Source organism: Triturus cristatus, chromosome 10 (genome assembly GCF_964204655.1).
Source record: "Triturus cristatus chromosome 10, aTriCri1.1, whole genome shotgun sequence".
Taxonomy (NCBI): domain Eukaryota; kingdom Metazoa; phylum Chordata; class Amphibia; order Caudata; family Salamandridae; genus Triturus; species Triturus cristatus.
In genome coordinates this window covers 394,483,025-394,500,563 of record NC_140593.1, presented here as the reverse complement: position 1 = coordinate 394,500,563, position 17,539 = coordinate 394,483,025, and the positions used below count along the sequence as shown (strand labels likewise).

At 49.4% G+C, this 17,539-nt stretch overlaps 1 protein-coding gene across 2 annotated transcripts in view; it reads left to right on the top strand.

Annotated features, from left to right (window-relative positions):
* Positions 1 to 17,539, top strand: part of PALS2 (protein associated with LIN7 2, MAGUK p55 family member) — an 814,942-nt gene that overhangs the window by 489,907 nt on the left and 307,496 nt on the right. For both annotated transcript variants that reach the window (XM_085631658.1, XM_085631659.1), the window contains exon 9: positions 16,273 to 16,341. In XM_085631658.1, the coding sequence (XP_085487784.1) occupies positions 16,273 to 16,341 (69 nt within the window). The remainder of the gene's footprint in view (positions 1 to 16,272; positions 16,342 to 17,539) is intronic.

The window sequence follows — 17,539 nt, the reverse complement described above, 5'->3', positions numbered from 1 at the left end:
TAGGTAAATAGCTAAGTATGCATCTCTGACGGGTCCTTGTGAAGGACAGTTCAAAATGGAGAACAAAATTCATACAGCCAAAGAGGAGGGGAGTGAGAGGAGTTGGATGCCGTCCAATGGTCCTCCCTCGCTGTACACAAAATCAGCAAGCATTGGCATAACCAATAGGTCACGCCTTTCGGACCTTATAAGTGTTTAACCATGCAACAGTTGATGTTGTTGCACCAAGGATATTGTGCTGGATAGCTAAACACTTATAAGGTCCCAAAGGCGAGACCTATTGGCTATGCCAATGCTTGGCAGGAATCACAGTTTCTGAAACAAAATATGGAAAATGAAGTACTGTTTTTATGCTCCTGCCCTGAAGTTACATTTAAATAAGTATACTAGATAAGAACAGGCCTTGCTAGGCTTTCCTATGACATACAAATGCATTCTGGGATTTGTAGTTTTGGACCAATTCAAACAAACAAATTGGGCCGACACGCCAGAAAAAAAGCGACATTTGAAGGGAATACTTAAATGTCCCTGATGACCTGGAGTCATATTGTAAGGTTATATTGTAATTGGTTGTTTTCAAAGACATTCCTTGCTAGTTTATCTCAAAAGGGTAGGAATGCGCGGTAGGACAATTATAATTTGACTGTGAAATATGAATAATGGAATTACTAGTAAAATACCTCACTGACTGTCCTTTGACAGGGTACATTTAAATCTTTTGTCTGCATTTGGGTTTAAGGTTTTTCGGCCGCTTGCCCGTCTTGTACATGAGTTTCTTACCCACAGTGAGTGCTTCCTGCTCTTAAAACCTAAATGGTCCTTTAACCTTGTTTTTTGCAATTTTATGCTCCATTACATTACATTTGCATATTGCCGTGTCTGAACTGGGGATGCGTGGTGAGCAAAATAACGATGGATTAAACCCAGATCTGTGACTGGGGGTGAATGTTTTGCCAATGTGCAACATTCCGTCCATCATCTTGTGTGTTTTGCTGTTCGCCCTATGTGGGAAGGGTATTCCCAGACGTGGGTCCCGTGCTCACTATGCCACTTGAGTCAAGTTATCCTGGCTGAAGAGGGGTGAAACCCCGAAACTGGTCCTAGGATACTTGATTTCTAGCCAGCTTGACATGACCTGTGTTTAAGGAAATGGAAAGCCTTGTCACAACAAAATGCCCTTTCACCTGCCCTACACTAATCCACATAACGCACATTTCTCTCTGGTGTCATTCTATGGAATATACAAGTCAATTTAGTTGAACACGTAACGTGCCTTAATTCACGAACGAGCAGTGGTCGGTTAGTTCTTACACACGATGGTTGTCTGGGCACATCGTCAGTCATTTAGTAAAAAAAAAAGAGGAGGGGCCATCAGGAAATTGGAACTGCGGCCATACAGAAGCGAAACTACACTTAGGCATCAAAACGACTTCGAGTACAGTGAAAACGGCTGTCGATTTCTCAAACCATAGGCACGTTCTGCACTTCATCCGCTAGAGGGCAGGATTATCCCACGATCGCTCCTAGACTCATGTGCTCTGTCATTTTATAAGGGGACTATTTTTTTTCTTTTTCTGCAAATGTACTCACTGATTCCTAGTAAGTGTTCCGTTCCACGTCAACTCCATTTAAAAACATCTGAAATTAGTTATCATACGATAATTTCTCCTCCCTCAAAGAGGATGGAGCGATCCCTGCACTGAGATGCGAAGAGGGCAGCACCACTTGATAGCAATAAATCCGCACGGACGGTCGATGCATGAACGTTCCTTTACAGCTGCCTCTGCACCCACCGAGAGCCAGCTGAGACACAACCCTTATAAATCAGAGATTTTACTAAGATCTTTAAAATGGTGTCTGCTGGTGTTTCCGTATCACTCACGGTTCGTGCACCTGGACTCTGGAGGCTCAGGTGGCGCATCACTTTATACGTGAAACGAGCCCACCCCTCGCCTCCAGGGCTGAGTACAGAGAGGAAGACAGATCGGAAAGTTAATTTATTTCCAGAAAATCCATATGAGGAAATCGGATTACAGCAAAGAAACAATAGCTCTGCGGTGGCGACCAGCACTTGGCACATGAAGCGCTATTACAGGTATAGATTTACCATCCAATCACCGGATGCAAAGCTCCGAGCGCTCGGGCAGAACGGGGAATGGAATAGGTAAAATCAAACAAAAATGCAGAGGTATGTGTTATTTTCCAAAGCAAACCGTCACAAAGTCAATGCAATCACACAAAGCCTCTGCCAACGTGTCCATCCATTGTAGGGCAGCCTTGAGAGAGGAGTAAAGAGGCCAACTGTGTGCAATACACATATGTCTCCCCAAAGTGTGTCAGTTGCATGGGACAGCCCTGGAGATGTCCAGCCAGGGAGAGCGTGACAGAGAAAGAGGTAGAGACAAGCCTGGGAGTTGTGCGCGCGCAGTCTTCACTTTTCAAGCACTGCACTCGTGCTTGTGGCGCGCCGCTGCTCGCTCCCGAAGGTGGATGCCGCCACAAGCAAGAGTGCAGTGCTTGAAAAGTAAAGACCGATGGCTAAAGGCCCTCCTAGTGCAGCGCATGCGTGCTGCCTAGGTAAGACCTAAAAATGTGTGCAACTCCGCTGTGCCACAGGATCCTATTGTGAATCAGTGATCAGTGTTAGATCGACGACCTTTCAGGATGCACAAGCCCTCACCCACCAAGGTGGCATGCTTAATCATCGAGCTGTGCTCTTTGTTGGGTGGACACTGCAGTACCCTGCGGGCCACAGACAGGACTCTTTTCCGCAGATCTTTTGCGATCTTTATGCCTTGTGTTATCCACTGCATAAGACTGTGTTCCCTTTTCCAGAATCGTGAGGGAATTGTGGTAGACTGGGAGGGAAAAGGGTGGTCTAAAATTGTCTATAGACATCCCCCATCTCCGAAGATTTACTCTCCGATATTGTTCATGCCAGTGCTTAATTTGTAAAATATTAAGTGCCAGGGCTCTGACCAGAGCCACTGCAGCTTGCACCACCCATCACCCTTGTCATTGCTGCCAAAACAACTATTAACCATCTCTCTTGCATGTAAATGCGACAGTTCAGATTATTCCAGGTCCCCAAGGCTAAAGGAATGGCTAGAGAAGCAGGTATTAGCAATTTTCTGATTGTACATCTTTCTACTAAACAACTGTTATACTGCTCATCTCTAAATTACATGAGCAGCGCCACCATGTGGCAGACTGCCCTAAGGGTGGTGTTGACAATTAGGTGCCGGTGCTGAGCACCGGAAACCAATTAAGTGCCGGTGCTCAGCACTGGAAAGCACCGGCTCAAATTAAGCACTGGTTCAATCAATCAATCAATCAATCAATCAAGCATTTGTATAGCGCGCTACTCACTCGGAGGGTCTCAAGGCGCTTGGGGGAGGGGGGTCCGCTACTGCTCGAACAGCCAGGTCTTGACTTGCTTCCTGAAGGAGAGGTGGTCTTGGGTCAGGCGGAGGTGGATGGGGAGGGAGTTCCACGTCTTGGCAGCCAGGTAGGAGAAGGATCTTCCTCCTGTTGTGGCTCTTCGGATGCGGGGGACGGCGGCGAGGGCGTGGCTGGTTGATCGAAGCTGGCAGGTGGGAGTGTAGAAGGTCAAGCGGTCGTTGAGGTATCTTAGGCCTTGGTTGTGGAGAGCTTTGTGTGCGTGGGTGAGGAGTCGGAACGTGATTCTCTTGCTGACGGGGAGCCAGTGCAGGTTTCTCAGGTGTACGGAGATGTGGCTGTGTCGGGGAATGTCCAGGATGAGGCGTGCTGAGGCGTTCTGGATGCGCTGGAGTTGTTTCTGGAGTGTTGCTGTGGTTCCGGCGTAGAGGGAGTTGTCGTAGTCCAGTCGGCTGGTTACGAGGGCCTGGGTGACCGTCTTCCTGGTTTCGGTGGGGATCCACCGGAAGATCTTACGTAGCATGCATAGGATGTTGAAGCATGATGCGGAGATGGCGTTGACTTGTCTGGTTATGGAGAGGGAGGAGTCCAGGACGAAGCCCAGGTTGCGTGCGTGGTCAGTTGGTTTGGGTGCGCTGCCAAGGGCAGGGGGCCACCAGGAGTCGTCCCAGGCGGAGGGTGATGATCCCAGGATGAGGACTTCCGTCTTATCTGAGTTCAGTTTCAGGCGGCTGTTCGTCATCCACTCGGCTACGTCTTTCATCCCTTCGTGTAGGTTGGTTCTGGCGGTGGCGGGGTCGTTGGTGAGGGAGAGGATCAGCTGGGTGTCGTCGGCGTAGGAGATGATGTTGAGGTTGTGTTGGCGTGCGATGGCTGCGAGGGGGCTCATGTAGACGTTGAAGAGGGTGGGGCTGAGTGATGATCCTTGTGGTACGCCGCAGATGACTTTGGTGGCCTCGGATCTGAACGGGGGTAGGCGGACTCTCTGTGTTCTTCGGGCGAGGAAGGAGATGATCCATTCCAGTGCCTTCTCCTGGATACCGATGTTGTTGAGGCGCTGCACTAGGGTGCGGTGGTAGACCGTGTCGAACGCCGCGGAGAGGTCCAGGAGGATGAGGGCTGTTGTTTCCCCGTTGTCGAGCAAAGCTCGGATGTCGTCGGTGGCTGCGATGAGGGCGGTCTCGGTGCTGTGGTTGGCCCGGAAGCCGGACTGCGAGTGGTCGAGGGATCCGTTCGTCTCGAGGAAGGCGGCCAGTTGTCTGTTGACGGTTTTCTCGATGACTTTGGCCGGAAAAGGAAGGAGCGAGATGGGGCGGTAGTTTTTGAGGTCGGTGGGGTCCGCTGATGGTTTCTTCAGTAGAGCGCTGAGTTCGGCGTGCTTCCAGCTCTCTGGGAAGGTGGCGGTGTCGAAGGAGGCGTTGATGATGTCCCGCAGGTGGGGTGCGATGACGGAGTCGGCCTTGTTGAAGACGTGGTGAGGGCAGGGGTCGGTTGGAGATCCTGAGTGGATGGAGTTGATCGTGCGGATGGTGTCTTTGGTGTTGACTGGGGTCCAGGCGCGGAGGGTGGTGGTGGGGGGCGTTGTTCGGCCGTAGGGTGCGTTGGTTGTGTGCTGAAACTGTTGTGTATGTCTGTGATCTTGCTGTGGAAGAACGAGGCGAGCGAGTTGCAGAGGTCTTGCGAGGGCGTGATGTCGTTCTTTCCGGCGCTGGGGTTCGAGAGCTGTTTGACGATGTTGAAGAGTTCCTTGCTGTTGCGGGCGTTGTTGTCCAGTCGTTCCTTGAATGCGGATTTCTTGGTGGCGTGGATCAGCTTGTGATGTCTTCGAGTTGCGAGCTTGAGGGTGGTCATGTTGTCTGTAGTTGGGTCTCTGCGCCAGGCTTTCTCGAGGGCCCGGCAGTTCTTCTTGGAGCTCCTGAGTTCGTCGGTAAACCAAGATGCTTTCTTGGTGCCGGGTCTGGCGGGGGGGGGTCTTCAGTGGAGCGAGGTCGTCTGCGCAGTTGCTGATCCATTTCGTGAGGTTGTTGGCGGCTTGGTTGGGGTTCGCTGATCTGGTGGGGGGGTTCTGGCTCAGGGATGTGGTGAGCTGGTCGGCAGTGATCTTGTTCCAGCTTCTGCGGGGGAACCAGTTGCGGGTGGTGGTGAGTCGTGGTCCTTCTGAAGCTGAAGTGGACGCAGCTGTGGTCTGTCCAGTGGAGTCCGGTGGCGTGGCTGAAGGTGATGTCCTTGCTGGAGGAGAAGACGGGGTCGAGCGTGTGGCCGGCGTAGTGGGTGGGGGTGGTCACCAGTTGCTTGAGTCCGAGGTTGGCGAGGTTGTCCAGCAGGGTGGTGGTGTTGCGGTCGTTGTTGTTCTCCAGGTGGAAGTTGAGGTCCCCGAGGAGGATGTAGTCAGCGGAGGGGAGGGTGTGCGGGCTGATGAAGTCGGCGATGTCTTCGCTGAATTGTGTGCCAGGTCCCGGGGGTCTGTAGATGAGGGTGCCTCTGAGGGTGGTCTTGGGGTCGGTGTGGATCTGGAAGTGCAGGTGTTCGGCGGCTGTGAGGGTGTCTTCGGAGTTGGTCGCGATGCGGATGGTGTTCTTGTGGACGATGGCGATGCCTCCTCCATTCTGGTTGGCGCGGTCCCTCCGGGTGATCTTGTATCCGTCCGGGATGGCGATGGCGATGTCGGGTGCTGAGGAGGCGTTCATCCAGGTTTCCGTGAGGAAGGCGACGTCTGGGCATGTGGCGTCGAGCAGGTTCCAGAGTTCCACTGCGTGCCTGTGGACGGAGCGGGTGTTGAGCAGGATGCACTTCAGGTGCTTCAGGTGATTGCTGTTGGTGCTTGGCGGGTGCGGTACAGGTCCGGATGCAGGAGAACTTGCAGGATTGGCAGGTGAAGGGTCCGTGGGTGCGTCTTGGGGTGGCTCTGCAGCAGCCGGGGCTACGGCCGGTGTTGAGTGCGATGAGAGTGGCGGCGTTGTAGGTCTTGCGGGTGGGCTGGCATCTGCGGAGGCCAGGGGGTCTGGCGCTGGGCGCGGGCCAGGCGCGGACGGGTGCAGACGGGCTTGCCTTAGGCACGCCTTCGGCGCGGACGCTGCGCGCGGCCGCTGCGCAGCCGCTGCGCGGCCTCCATATGAGTGGGAGAGGGAGGGAGGAGCAGCTGGGAGGTGGGAGCGGGGCGGCCAATAGGATGCGAGGGGGGCGGAGCTACTGGACGCGGCGGCGGGAACCGGGCGGCGAGGGGGAGACGCGCGGAATGACAGAAGAAAAAAGGGACACAATCTGGGCACCAAAGGAAAGGGGGACAATCAAGGCAGCAAAATACACAGGTACAGTGGGGGAGAATCACTCACTCGTGGGTACAGAAGAGAAGGAGGGCACAGTCACTCTAACGCAGGCAGACACAATGCAGCAGCGGTCAGTGGTCACACAGGGGGCTGCGTGGCGGTGAGGGGAGCGACCTGCCTGGTAAACAGGGTCAGAGGTCGCTCTCTCTACCACTGCGCGGCCTCCATATGAGTGGGAGAGGGAGGGAGGAGCAGCTGGGAGGTGGGAGCGGGGCGGCCAATAGGGTGCGAGGGGGCGGAGCTTTGGGACACGGCGGCCAATAGGGTGCGAGGGGGGCGGAGCTACGGGACGCGGCGGCGGGAAACGGGCGGCGAGGGGGAGACGCGGGGAATGACAGAAGAAAAAAGGTACACAATCTGGGCACCAAAGGAGAGGGGGACAATCAAGGTAGCAAAATACACGGGTACAGTGGGGGAGAATCACTCACTCGTGGGTACAGAAGAGAAGGAGGGCACAGTCACTCTAACGCAGGCAGATACAATGCAGCAGCGGTCAGTGGTCACACAGGGGGCTGCGTGGCGGTGAGGGGAGCGACCTGCCTGGTAAACAGGGTCAGAGGTGGTTCATGCCAACATTAAAACAAATACCATAGAACCACTCAAATTCAAGTTCTGAAATGAGGTCAACATGTTTCTTGCCCTGCTAGTCCTGAACGGGTCTGTGGTATTCATTTCATCAACAAAATTGGAAGAAAGCTGACAGATTACTATAAATTTGTCTGACTTTGCATGTCATTTTGAACAGCGCCAATCTGTTGTTGCATTCCTGCATTAGACTTAATTCACTGTTAGTGTACGTGATGAATTGCTTTAGACCATTGTCGCCATGGTGTTTTGAACCTCTTAAGCACCTTCATTGCCTTTTGCCTGACAACTTAACTTTTTTGGGGGCAGTAGTATCCTTGCTAGATAAACTGCATTGCTGTAACATTCCTTTGTGAATTAAAGTCTAGACCTGCTTGCCTGGGTTTGACAGAAAAGTCTTGACTTCTTTGTGTGAGGTATTGTGTGATTTTCTTTTATGCTGTACATTCGAGCATTGTTGCATATTATTCCCACTTATTATCTACCTTCCTATCAGCCTAGAATGGGTTGCCACGCCTCGAAGAGTAATGTCACTTTATCAATGTTATTTGGTTGCCTGTAGTAATCTCTTGTCTGGGATTATAGGCACATCAGATCTTGCTGTATTTTAGAAAATGAGAGAAACTGGACACCTAGAAACGTCCCGCCTAAATCAACAACTTTATTGGCATTTTGTGTTATAACAGCAAGGATTATAGACCGGATTGACAGTGTCAACATGTTTCTCCCACCATTTACCCTTTCTTTGTATTCCTTTACGATTTCTTCCTTTGGCGTTATCGGTGTCATTGTCCTAGCCATTAGGTCTATGTCAACATAACCATACTAACTCCCATCTTCCTCCCCCCTGTACGTGTCTTGGTCTTGATATTTGGTGAATGTGTCATATGGTATTATAGTACTTGGATATGGTGTGGGTTCCCTGCCATCACTACCCTTTATCTGTCATCGCTCTCTCCGTTTTCTCTTTCATCGCTGCTACCATTCTCTTCTGCCAGTGGGGATGGGGTGGGGGGGTGTCTCTTGCATCCGCTATCATGGCTTGTGCATCTTCCTCGATCCTACCGTCTTTCCTAACCTGTTTCATGTGAATTAATTCTGCTGTCGCCCATTCACAGATATCTTTCAGCCATCCCTCCATCTTCAGTAGAACTGGGCTTAACCTCAAGATTGCAATCCGCCTCTTTGCCAACACCAGACCTAACAGCACGAATCTCCTACTTAGTTTTTGGGATTTCGGCGTGGGTAGCAGTCCCAAAATTACAGACCGTATTGTCTTGGGAATTATCCATCCTGTGGCTGTGAAGTCGGTCCAATGTGTCCTCCCAGTACTGATTAAGTGCTTGACATTCCCACATCATATGTATGAATTTTGCCTCTATAGCACCACATCTGGGGCGTGTTTGTGCGGCCTGGATAGATTTTACTTAGAGTAGACGGTGTTAGGTATGTTTGGTGTATGGTATTATATTGTATCAGTTTAAATCGAGCATTGGAGCTTACTCTCTTTGCTCCTTCATGTATTTTTGACCGCTCTCTTTTTGATATGGACTTATCTATTGCTTTCTCCCATCTTGTTTGTATAGGGAGGGGTACCTGCAGGGAAGTAATCTTGGAGTGCTCTATAGATGTGTGCTGCCAGTCGGTGGCCCCCTGCCATGAAGAGCATTGTCTTTAGTACCAAGGTACCGGGAGGCTCCTGAGGGAAGGAGGGCCTTCATTTGTGGGCCACTGCTTCAATCTTCCCGTATTGTTGGAATTGTTCGAACCCCAGATTAAAGGCGACCTCGGCTGCCTCTTGAGATATAAACTGTTCATTGAAGTAAAGGTCTCCCATTGTGAGACATCCTCCATCTACCCATTTATGGGTGGACATTGAGTCTGCTATTCTCTTAAAGGGTTTCACTAACCATAGTGGCTTATCCGAGGCATAGGGCACGTGCCTAATCACCTTCTTGACTGCTGTCTGTCAGACTGTAGCCATTTGCTGAATAACGTGTGGGTAGGACCTGGGGACTCCCGCTTCAAGCATAAGGAGTTCCGGGCGGGAGGCTCCTCCATGTGTGCCCGCCAAGAGCCGCCTCTCACTGTTATCGGTTTCCTCTAATCCGTGGACTGCGTGTTGGAGTTGTGAGGCCATATAATATAGCTCTAAGCCAGGTACCTCCATTCCTCCACCTTCCCAACTTCTCTGTAGTGTGTCTAGTTTTATGTGTTTTTGTTTGTTTCCCCACAAGAGTTCTACCAGGAGGCTGTATAAAGTTAAACAGTACTGGTTTGGGACCCTGTAGAAGGAGTGTTGGAGGGCGTAAAAGAAGCGAGGCAAAATGATCATTTTTATGATCGCTATCCTCCCCATCAGGCACAGAGGTAACTCTTTCCAAAATCTTATGAGTTACGGATGCCCTCTACTACCCTCCCTATGTTATTCTCCAGGTATAAAGGGGCTGTATGCATCAACCAAACTCCTAGGTATTTTACACCTTCAGATACCCTAGGCAGTCCCACAGCCGGCAATTCATCCACAAATACCCCTGCCAATCTTCCCATCTGGATTGGTTAAGGTTTTCCTGGTTTGATGCAGAGTCCCGAGAGTGTCCAAATTCCCCCAACTACCTGAGAAGCACCAGCACCGCTCTATCTGGCTGGCGTAGGTATATCAGTGTATCATCGGCATATAATAAGATCACATAGTTAGTGTCCCCCAAATGAATTCACCACCCTCCACCATTTTTTCTTCGCTTTACTGCCAAAGGCTCCATTGCCTTCACAAATAGGAGCGGGGACAAGTGGCTACCCTGTTGGGTGCCCCTTGTTAGTGTAAACTGTTCTGACACCATCCCACAAATTCATACTCTGGCTGTTGGATTTGTATTGAGTAATTGGACCCACTGAAAGATCTCCTACCCCACACCCATCTTCCGCAAGACTGACCAAACATACTCCCATTCCACTGAATCGAACGCTTGCTCGATATCGAGCATTGCCACTGCCCAGTCCTCGGTCATTAGGCGTGGGGCATGCCATACATGTGCCAGTCTTCGTAAATTATGAGTAGTGTTCCACCTTGGTATAAACCCGGCTTGGTCGGGGTGTATGAGCTGGGGCACATACGGCAGCAACCGGGCCACTAATATCCCGCTAAGGAGCTTAGCGTGTTAAGTTTAAAAGTGAGATTGGTCTGTGGGAGCCCGGTAGTAGGGTGTTCTTGTCTGGCTTCAGTATCATAGTCCCCACCACCTCCTGCATGGATGTTGGCAAGGACTGTCTCTCCAGTGACTCATTATATACTTCAAATAGGTGGTCGGCTAGCAACGGGTCAAACCATTGATAAAATTCCACCAGAAGTCCATCACATCCGTGGCACTTTGCCGGTTTAAGACTTCTGATGGCAGCTTTATTTTTTGCTTTGTGATTGGCGCCCCAAGAGTATCTGCTGTCGCTTGTTCTTGTATTGGCAGGTCTATCTTATCTAAAAAAGCACGTATTGTTTCTTTGGGCGGAGAAATCTTATTCTGGTATACCGCAGTTAGGTGTCCAGATAATGTGTGAATGATCGCCCTTTGAGTGCATACTATCTCACCAACGTCATTCCTTAGTTGGGGTATCGGAGCGATTGGAGTCTCTGTTTTGACGAGTCTCGCAAGGAGTGAACCCGTCTTATCCCCCTCCATGTGGAGTTGCTGCTGATTCGCTGCATATGTACATTTTTCCAGACTGAGCCAGGATTCTAGTAAAGCCTCCCCGGACGACGCACCATTTTCCCATCGCTTGGGGAGTTGTGTGTAGGGTCTTCTCCATATTACTCAACTGTCGTTCTTGTGTTTAAATATCTTGTTCTAGTTGCTGTTGTACCCCATATGTTGTCTTTATGCAAACACCCCTGTATTACCACCTTCATGGCCTCCCACTCCATTGATCTACTAAATGCTGTCTCCCATTTTTGCTCAAAATTTTGGGCTATTACCACTGAGACTGCCGCAGCAAGTGGCAAATGGGGGAGTCCTTCAACACCTTGGCTCTAAGTTGCCATAGGGGTATCGCCCGGAGTCCCTCACTATTCTTTAGGACAAGCAGAGCCAGCGAATGGTCAGACAAATAATGGGATAAATAGGACACCTCTGTTACCGCAGCGGACAGCTCAGATAAAAGACAACAGTAATCTTATATGGCTAAAGGTATTAGTTTCGGGGTATGACTGGAAAACACTCTTTTCAGTAGGTTAAACGCCCTCCTTTCAACCCGAAGCTGTAGTTCCTGCATCAGATCCCGCAGGGACGCCAAAATTCGAGGTTTATTATTCTCGTGGGGGCTCCTTGCCTAACGATACATCGAAGACCCACTGAAAGACTCCTGCTAGGATAATCTCTCCCCCCCCCCCCCCCCCCCCCTTACCCTCCTAAATAGGGCAACACCGCCTTCAGGACTGCCAGAAAAATAATTGGGCAATCTAATTTAGGGCGCAGACGTTAATAATGCATATTCTCCCCCCCCCCCCCACTCATTTTCCATGCAAGATCACGTACCGCCCCTCTGGGTCAAGCACATGGTGAATGTGTTGAAAGGGGATTCCGGGCTCCATCCATATAAGTGCCCCCCCCTGCAAATCCAGAAAAAGAGGTGGCAAATACCTGCCTTCTCCATCTCCTGTGAATGTTCGGAAAAGTACCCCCCCCCCCCACCCCCCATATGTGTCTTCTGTAAACAGGCCACCAGGTATCATTTTTAGAAGGCATGTATCCTTTGTCTTTTCTCAAAGCCTGCTATTCCCTGAACCATCCAGGTAGTACATTTCAGTCGTTGTCTTGCCATTGTCCTGTTACCCTTCGCCATTCATGCCCCCACTCCTCTTCATAATTGCAGTCGTTCCCATTCCCCACACCCTGTGTTTGGTTTTGAGGCCGAGTTTCCAGACACAATGTTAATAACGTCCCCAAAAGTTTCAGAACATAACCATTTGAATCATCCCCTCCTACCCCCGTCCCCTTGAGCAGTCGTGTGAGTCCCATTTCCGTTTTCGGTGCAGAACAGTAACGTGGACATGCCGCCCCATCTTCCACCCTCCCCAACGATAAAAAATAACCGCAATCCACACCCCCATTGATAAAATTATGTATGCATCTCTTTTACCAATATCAGGTGTGTGGGGAGGTATCTCGTAGTGGTGCTGTGCCAGTGGACTGGTAGCTGGTGGGGTGCGAGGAGAAACCTCAAGCTCCCCATACACATTCCAACCTCGGGAGGGGGGGGGGGGCCTCAACAGTTCATATCACGTTTTGGAAGTGTCAATTCTGTGCACAAGAAAACGAAACGGTCTATATCTACCGTACAATGCATGTATTTCTCTTCCCCTTGTTAAGGTCTTAATTTTTGGTTCACTTACCTGTACATTCCTGCTTTCAGCCCTTTTCTCCAAGTTCATTTAACTGTGTTCGCTGAGCAGCTGGAGTCTGATACGACCCTATGACGCCTCTTCGGACGCCAGCACCGTCTCTGAGACCTGCAATGTTCCATCAGGGCAGACCCGAATCTGACCTGGGCTATCGTTTCCCTTCCATGGCTGTTCTTGATTTGCCCTCTGCCGATCACGGTTCTGTCCCCCCGTCGCCGACGATCTTGTTGATCCCGTTGATGGAACCAGACAAGCCCCTGCATCTCCCCTGGTGTCCACCCAGTCACTTGCTTCAGCTGCCGAGAAGAATAACAAGGCGCGTCCTGCGTACTCCACTCATAGTGTTGCAGGGAACAGGAGACTGTATTTCAAGTTTAGGGCTCGAAGCCTCCGCTTGACCGCCAGGAAAGGTTTTCTTTGGCCCTGGACCTGTTGAGCGTGTAGCTCGGATATGTTGATATGGGGTGGCCCTCAAATAGGATTGGTCCTTTAGTATGGGTGGATTGCATCTCGATAGTTAAAAAATCTGGCGATAATGGCCCTCAGGGGTGCTCCCGGTCGCGGCAGGGGGCCAGCCCGCTGTGTGCCCTTTCTACGTTGTAGAACTTCACAAGTCTCTTGGGTGGCCAACATCTGAACTATCCAGTCCTCCAGAAATAATTTGGCTAATGGGCCTTCTGACTTTACTGGAAAGCCTACTATTCGCAGATTGTTCCTCCATGATCGTCCTGAGTCCTCCGCTTTCATCTAATTTCCGCACTCTCTTTTGGAGATCTATGACAGTGTCTCTGAGGGCACGTACTTTGCTCTTTGATGTTCACCCATTCAACCACCTTTCGTAGATCACAACAGAGCAAATTCATGTCAATGGCAACGCAACTGCATAGATTCTGTTCACCATGTCATCCCTGATAGACTGAATCGCCTGCATTACGTCTGTCAGCGAGGGGGGGGGGGGGGGGTGTCCCACGTTCCCCGAATTGTTGCTCCATCTCCCAGTTGCGCTCTCTTCCTTAGTTTCTGGTCCCTGAAGTAGGGGTTGTGCATAATTTAAAATTGTATTAGCTTGAGTTTTGGGGCCCTTATCGTTCACCGTTTTGGTGTAATGCTTCTGAGCCGCCCAATCCAGCCTCCCCACAGCGCCAGTAGGGTATCGCACAGTGCCCATCCGCTATTTATCTTCTCCCAGGTACTGGCCATCTGTAAATTGTACTCTCACCCTCTTCTGCTTATTATTATTGATTTGGGAGTGGCTTTCGCGTCCTGTGTGGTTCCCCCTTGAGCGGCTGCAGCCCCAACTCACTAGCATATCACCAGGGGATGCGGTGCATATTCATGATAATAAGCCCACTTAATTTGTTGCTGTTGGCAATCAAAGGAGCTGTGGCAACCCGGTGGAGACCCTTCGTATAAGTATTTATGGGTGCCACTTATTGGGTTTTTTTAGATCTGCCCACTGCGGGCCCCCTGCTGGGTCTGCCGCTCTTATTCTGTCCCTAGAGCTGGCTGGTCTTCAATAACCCTCCAATGGGCCTCCCCACCCCTGTCTTCTGCGGTCCAGGAGCGTCAGCTCCTTACCGCTCGGCACTCCGTCTTCCGCCGCATGGCCTGCTTCTCATGTTGCGTCAGTGCCGGGGTCCGGGCACAGACCCGTGTCAGGCGATATCCCTTCTGAGATCGTACGCGCTTTCCCCCAGAGGCCGCCCATCAGAGTCAGGTGAGCCACGCGGGCCTCCGGCCACATCTCCGAAGGTCCCTGCTCCCTCAGGTCCCACCGGGCCTCAGGGCTTCCCATCTGCGGGCCTCTCACTGATTGACAACGATTACGTAGCCTCACCTCCAGGCCGCACAGCCTGCAGCAGCTCCTTGTTCTGTAAGCGTGTGGAGCACCTCCCGGTCCCATCCAGCTCCTTTTTCTCGGTCAGTGCCCGTCACCGCCTTGTCTTTCAGTGTCTCATGCCTGCGCTGTGTTGTCCCTAACTGGGCTTCCGCTCATAGAGAACCCTTATGCTCCAAGATGGTGCCACAAATCCGACTGAGCGTTTCTTTGTTACGGGTTCATCCCATTGTGAGTGGCAGTCCTCGGCGTCCGTACAGCCCCAGGGGGAAGCAGGTGTTGCTGCCCATCCATGGTAAACGGTAAAGTAGACTTGATACTGTTAAATAGTGGCGGATTGCTGAGCTGTCTACGGGAGCGCCGGTAGAGATGTCTACTTGGCCTGGCCATCTTGTTAGGCCACGCCCCCCCTAAATGCCAACTTGTAATTAACTTTACCAAATCTCAAAAAGCCTTATCCTTGAAATTAACGTATTTAGAATTTCGGAAATTGGGGAATATACACTTGTAACTCTTGCCCGTCACAAGTGTTTAAATATTTTATTGGAAAAAAACATTCTTTGCTCTCAAGTATCAACCCCACCGCCCCCCTTTAAAAAAAAAAAAAAAACACAATAGCATTGTGTTTTGCCAATCATTGCAGAGGCCCTCCTTTTTTAAAGCCAGCACTAACCTTAACTCTCACTCTAGTGGGATTGAGAGGGTTATCATTGCAACAAGCTTGTCTTTCGTCAAGTGTACTTTAAATTGCATTTCTAATAGTGTAAGGAGGGCAAGATACCATTTACTACAAGTGACTTGCCCATATGTTTTTTCTTTCCTGCTGATGCAGCTTTGTGAAACTTGAGAAAATGTTAAAGGGAAAACTGAGATCAAGAAAAACAGGACTACTATTGGCAAGGTAAAAGCAGGTTTACTGTCGTGGCAGAGAGAGTAGCTATCTCCACGCAGGTAAACAACTAGTGTCTCTTTCCTGCACACAGGCGCACCCTCTTTAATGGCACCACGAACAATGATTCTTGAAAAACGTAAAATAATAGGTTACTCAGCAGTTACATATTTGTTACACAAAACATCACATTACCTGTGTCCCTAAACTCTGAACCTATTTCCTACATATTCTTAATTGTAATTCTACAGTGCTCAACAAACCATGTATTTACTTTTTTTGAATGCATGTGTGTGCTTTATCATTCTGCTCACAAGACTTATCAGATTATGTGTACACTTGGCAAATTCAATCTCCTGCTCTTATTCTCCAAGTCACATTCTTAATTTACTAGCACAACAGAATACGTGCTTGTGTGCTGAGACATTAAATTCCTTCAGGCTTACAAACATGGGTTTTCTTTTAACTAAGACCTTTCTGGACATGCAGTCCTCTCTTGCATCAGCATTGGATTTGGGCCTGCCCTGCTTTTTCACAACGTACAATTTTATATAGTTTTCTACCGATGTCTGCTGTAGCGTAATTTCTTCGTTTAATTTCCTCTCCAACAAAATGTTCTTGCTCTAACGTAAGACCGAATCAAACGGTTCAATAAGTGTTTAACCACATTGGGTAAGAATGAGAGTATTGGTACCATATATGGAGAATACTTGTCTAAGCTCTTTCTTTGCATGTAACTGTCTTTCGTCTCTAATTTTCACTAAATCGTATACTACAATGATAATTGTGGCAGTTGTTTCAGTAATTAAGAATTAAACAATTTTCTTTATTTTCTAAATGTTAGGACAGTTCTGTGGCACAATAACCAGCAAAAAAAAGAAAAAGATGATGTACCTCACAACGAGAAATGCAGGTAATTTATTTGTAACAAACTTAATTTTAATGTAAACATTCCTAAAATCAACAGTTTATTCTTCCATGTACAGTTAAGTCAAGATAGGAATAAATCATTTTTTTCTCGGTCACTAATCAGTCTTCTTCACTCACTGTGTGAACCTCCTCTGCTTTTTTTATGTATAATTTTTATTAGCCTTTCAGCGAACAATACATTGTACAGTATATAACATTATCCAGTATTGGGGTATCTTTCATAGATTCACATGCCTGAATCATTTCCCGTCGTCGTAGTGGGAGTCCCACGGTATATAAATAACAAAGTAGTAAATAGTACCTTTCCATAGGCTATTATGCCAGCAATATACTCTATAGCATATTAGTCTCCTTTTATAAAAAGAACCAAACTGAAAACTCAGCCAATCAGCACCCAGCACCCTCTAGAACCTTCCCAGGAGAGGCTGAGTCCCTCGAATTTTCACCGCACTTCGTTGTGTAAGGGAGGCTCCCTTAGCTCTGCTCGGTTTTCTTCAGTTTATCTGAAAAGTCTCTTTTAGATTTCTTTAAGAAGAATGTCTGATAAAAAAGGATTATTTAGAGCCTGTAAATCCTGTGGGAAGAAGAGGATGCATGTGAACTATGCACACAAAGATTGTATTTATTGTCTCTATCCCAGCCATGAGACAGAACAATGCAAGATTTGCCGCACCTTCTCAACCAAGACCTTGAGGGATGGAGAAGGAAGACTTCTGATATGGCTAAAAAAGAAGCCGTCTGCTTCTTCTGATGTGGATAGCGACACGTCCTATGTCACTCAAGAAGCCCAGGTCGCCTGAGGGTCAGCCTAAAGAGAGAAGGAAACATTCTAAAGTCTCTCATGTGGCCAAGGAATCTTTTTTAAAAGGGAGAAACAGCCCAAGGTCTTCTCAGAGATTGGATCCCCTCAGACTCCAGGAGCGTCAAAGTAAAAACCAGGATCTTCTAGTCATTCTAAGGGTAAAACTGACCACAAGTCGTCTTGGGAGTCAAGTTCACCGTCGACGCCTGTTTCCTACTTCGAGGATGACTACTGTGACTCTCTCGTCGTCTAAATAGTCGACGGCAAGTACAAAAGGTTCTAAACCGTTGACGCTGCCTTTATCGTCGGCAACTACACCGTCGACAAGAGTTAAGACCTCTTTGTCGACGAGCCTGTCAGTGAAGCTGTCATCGATGAT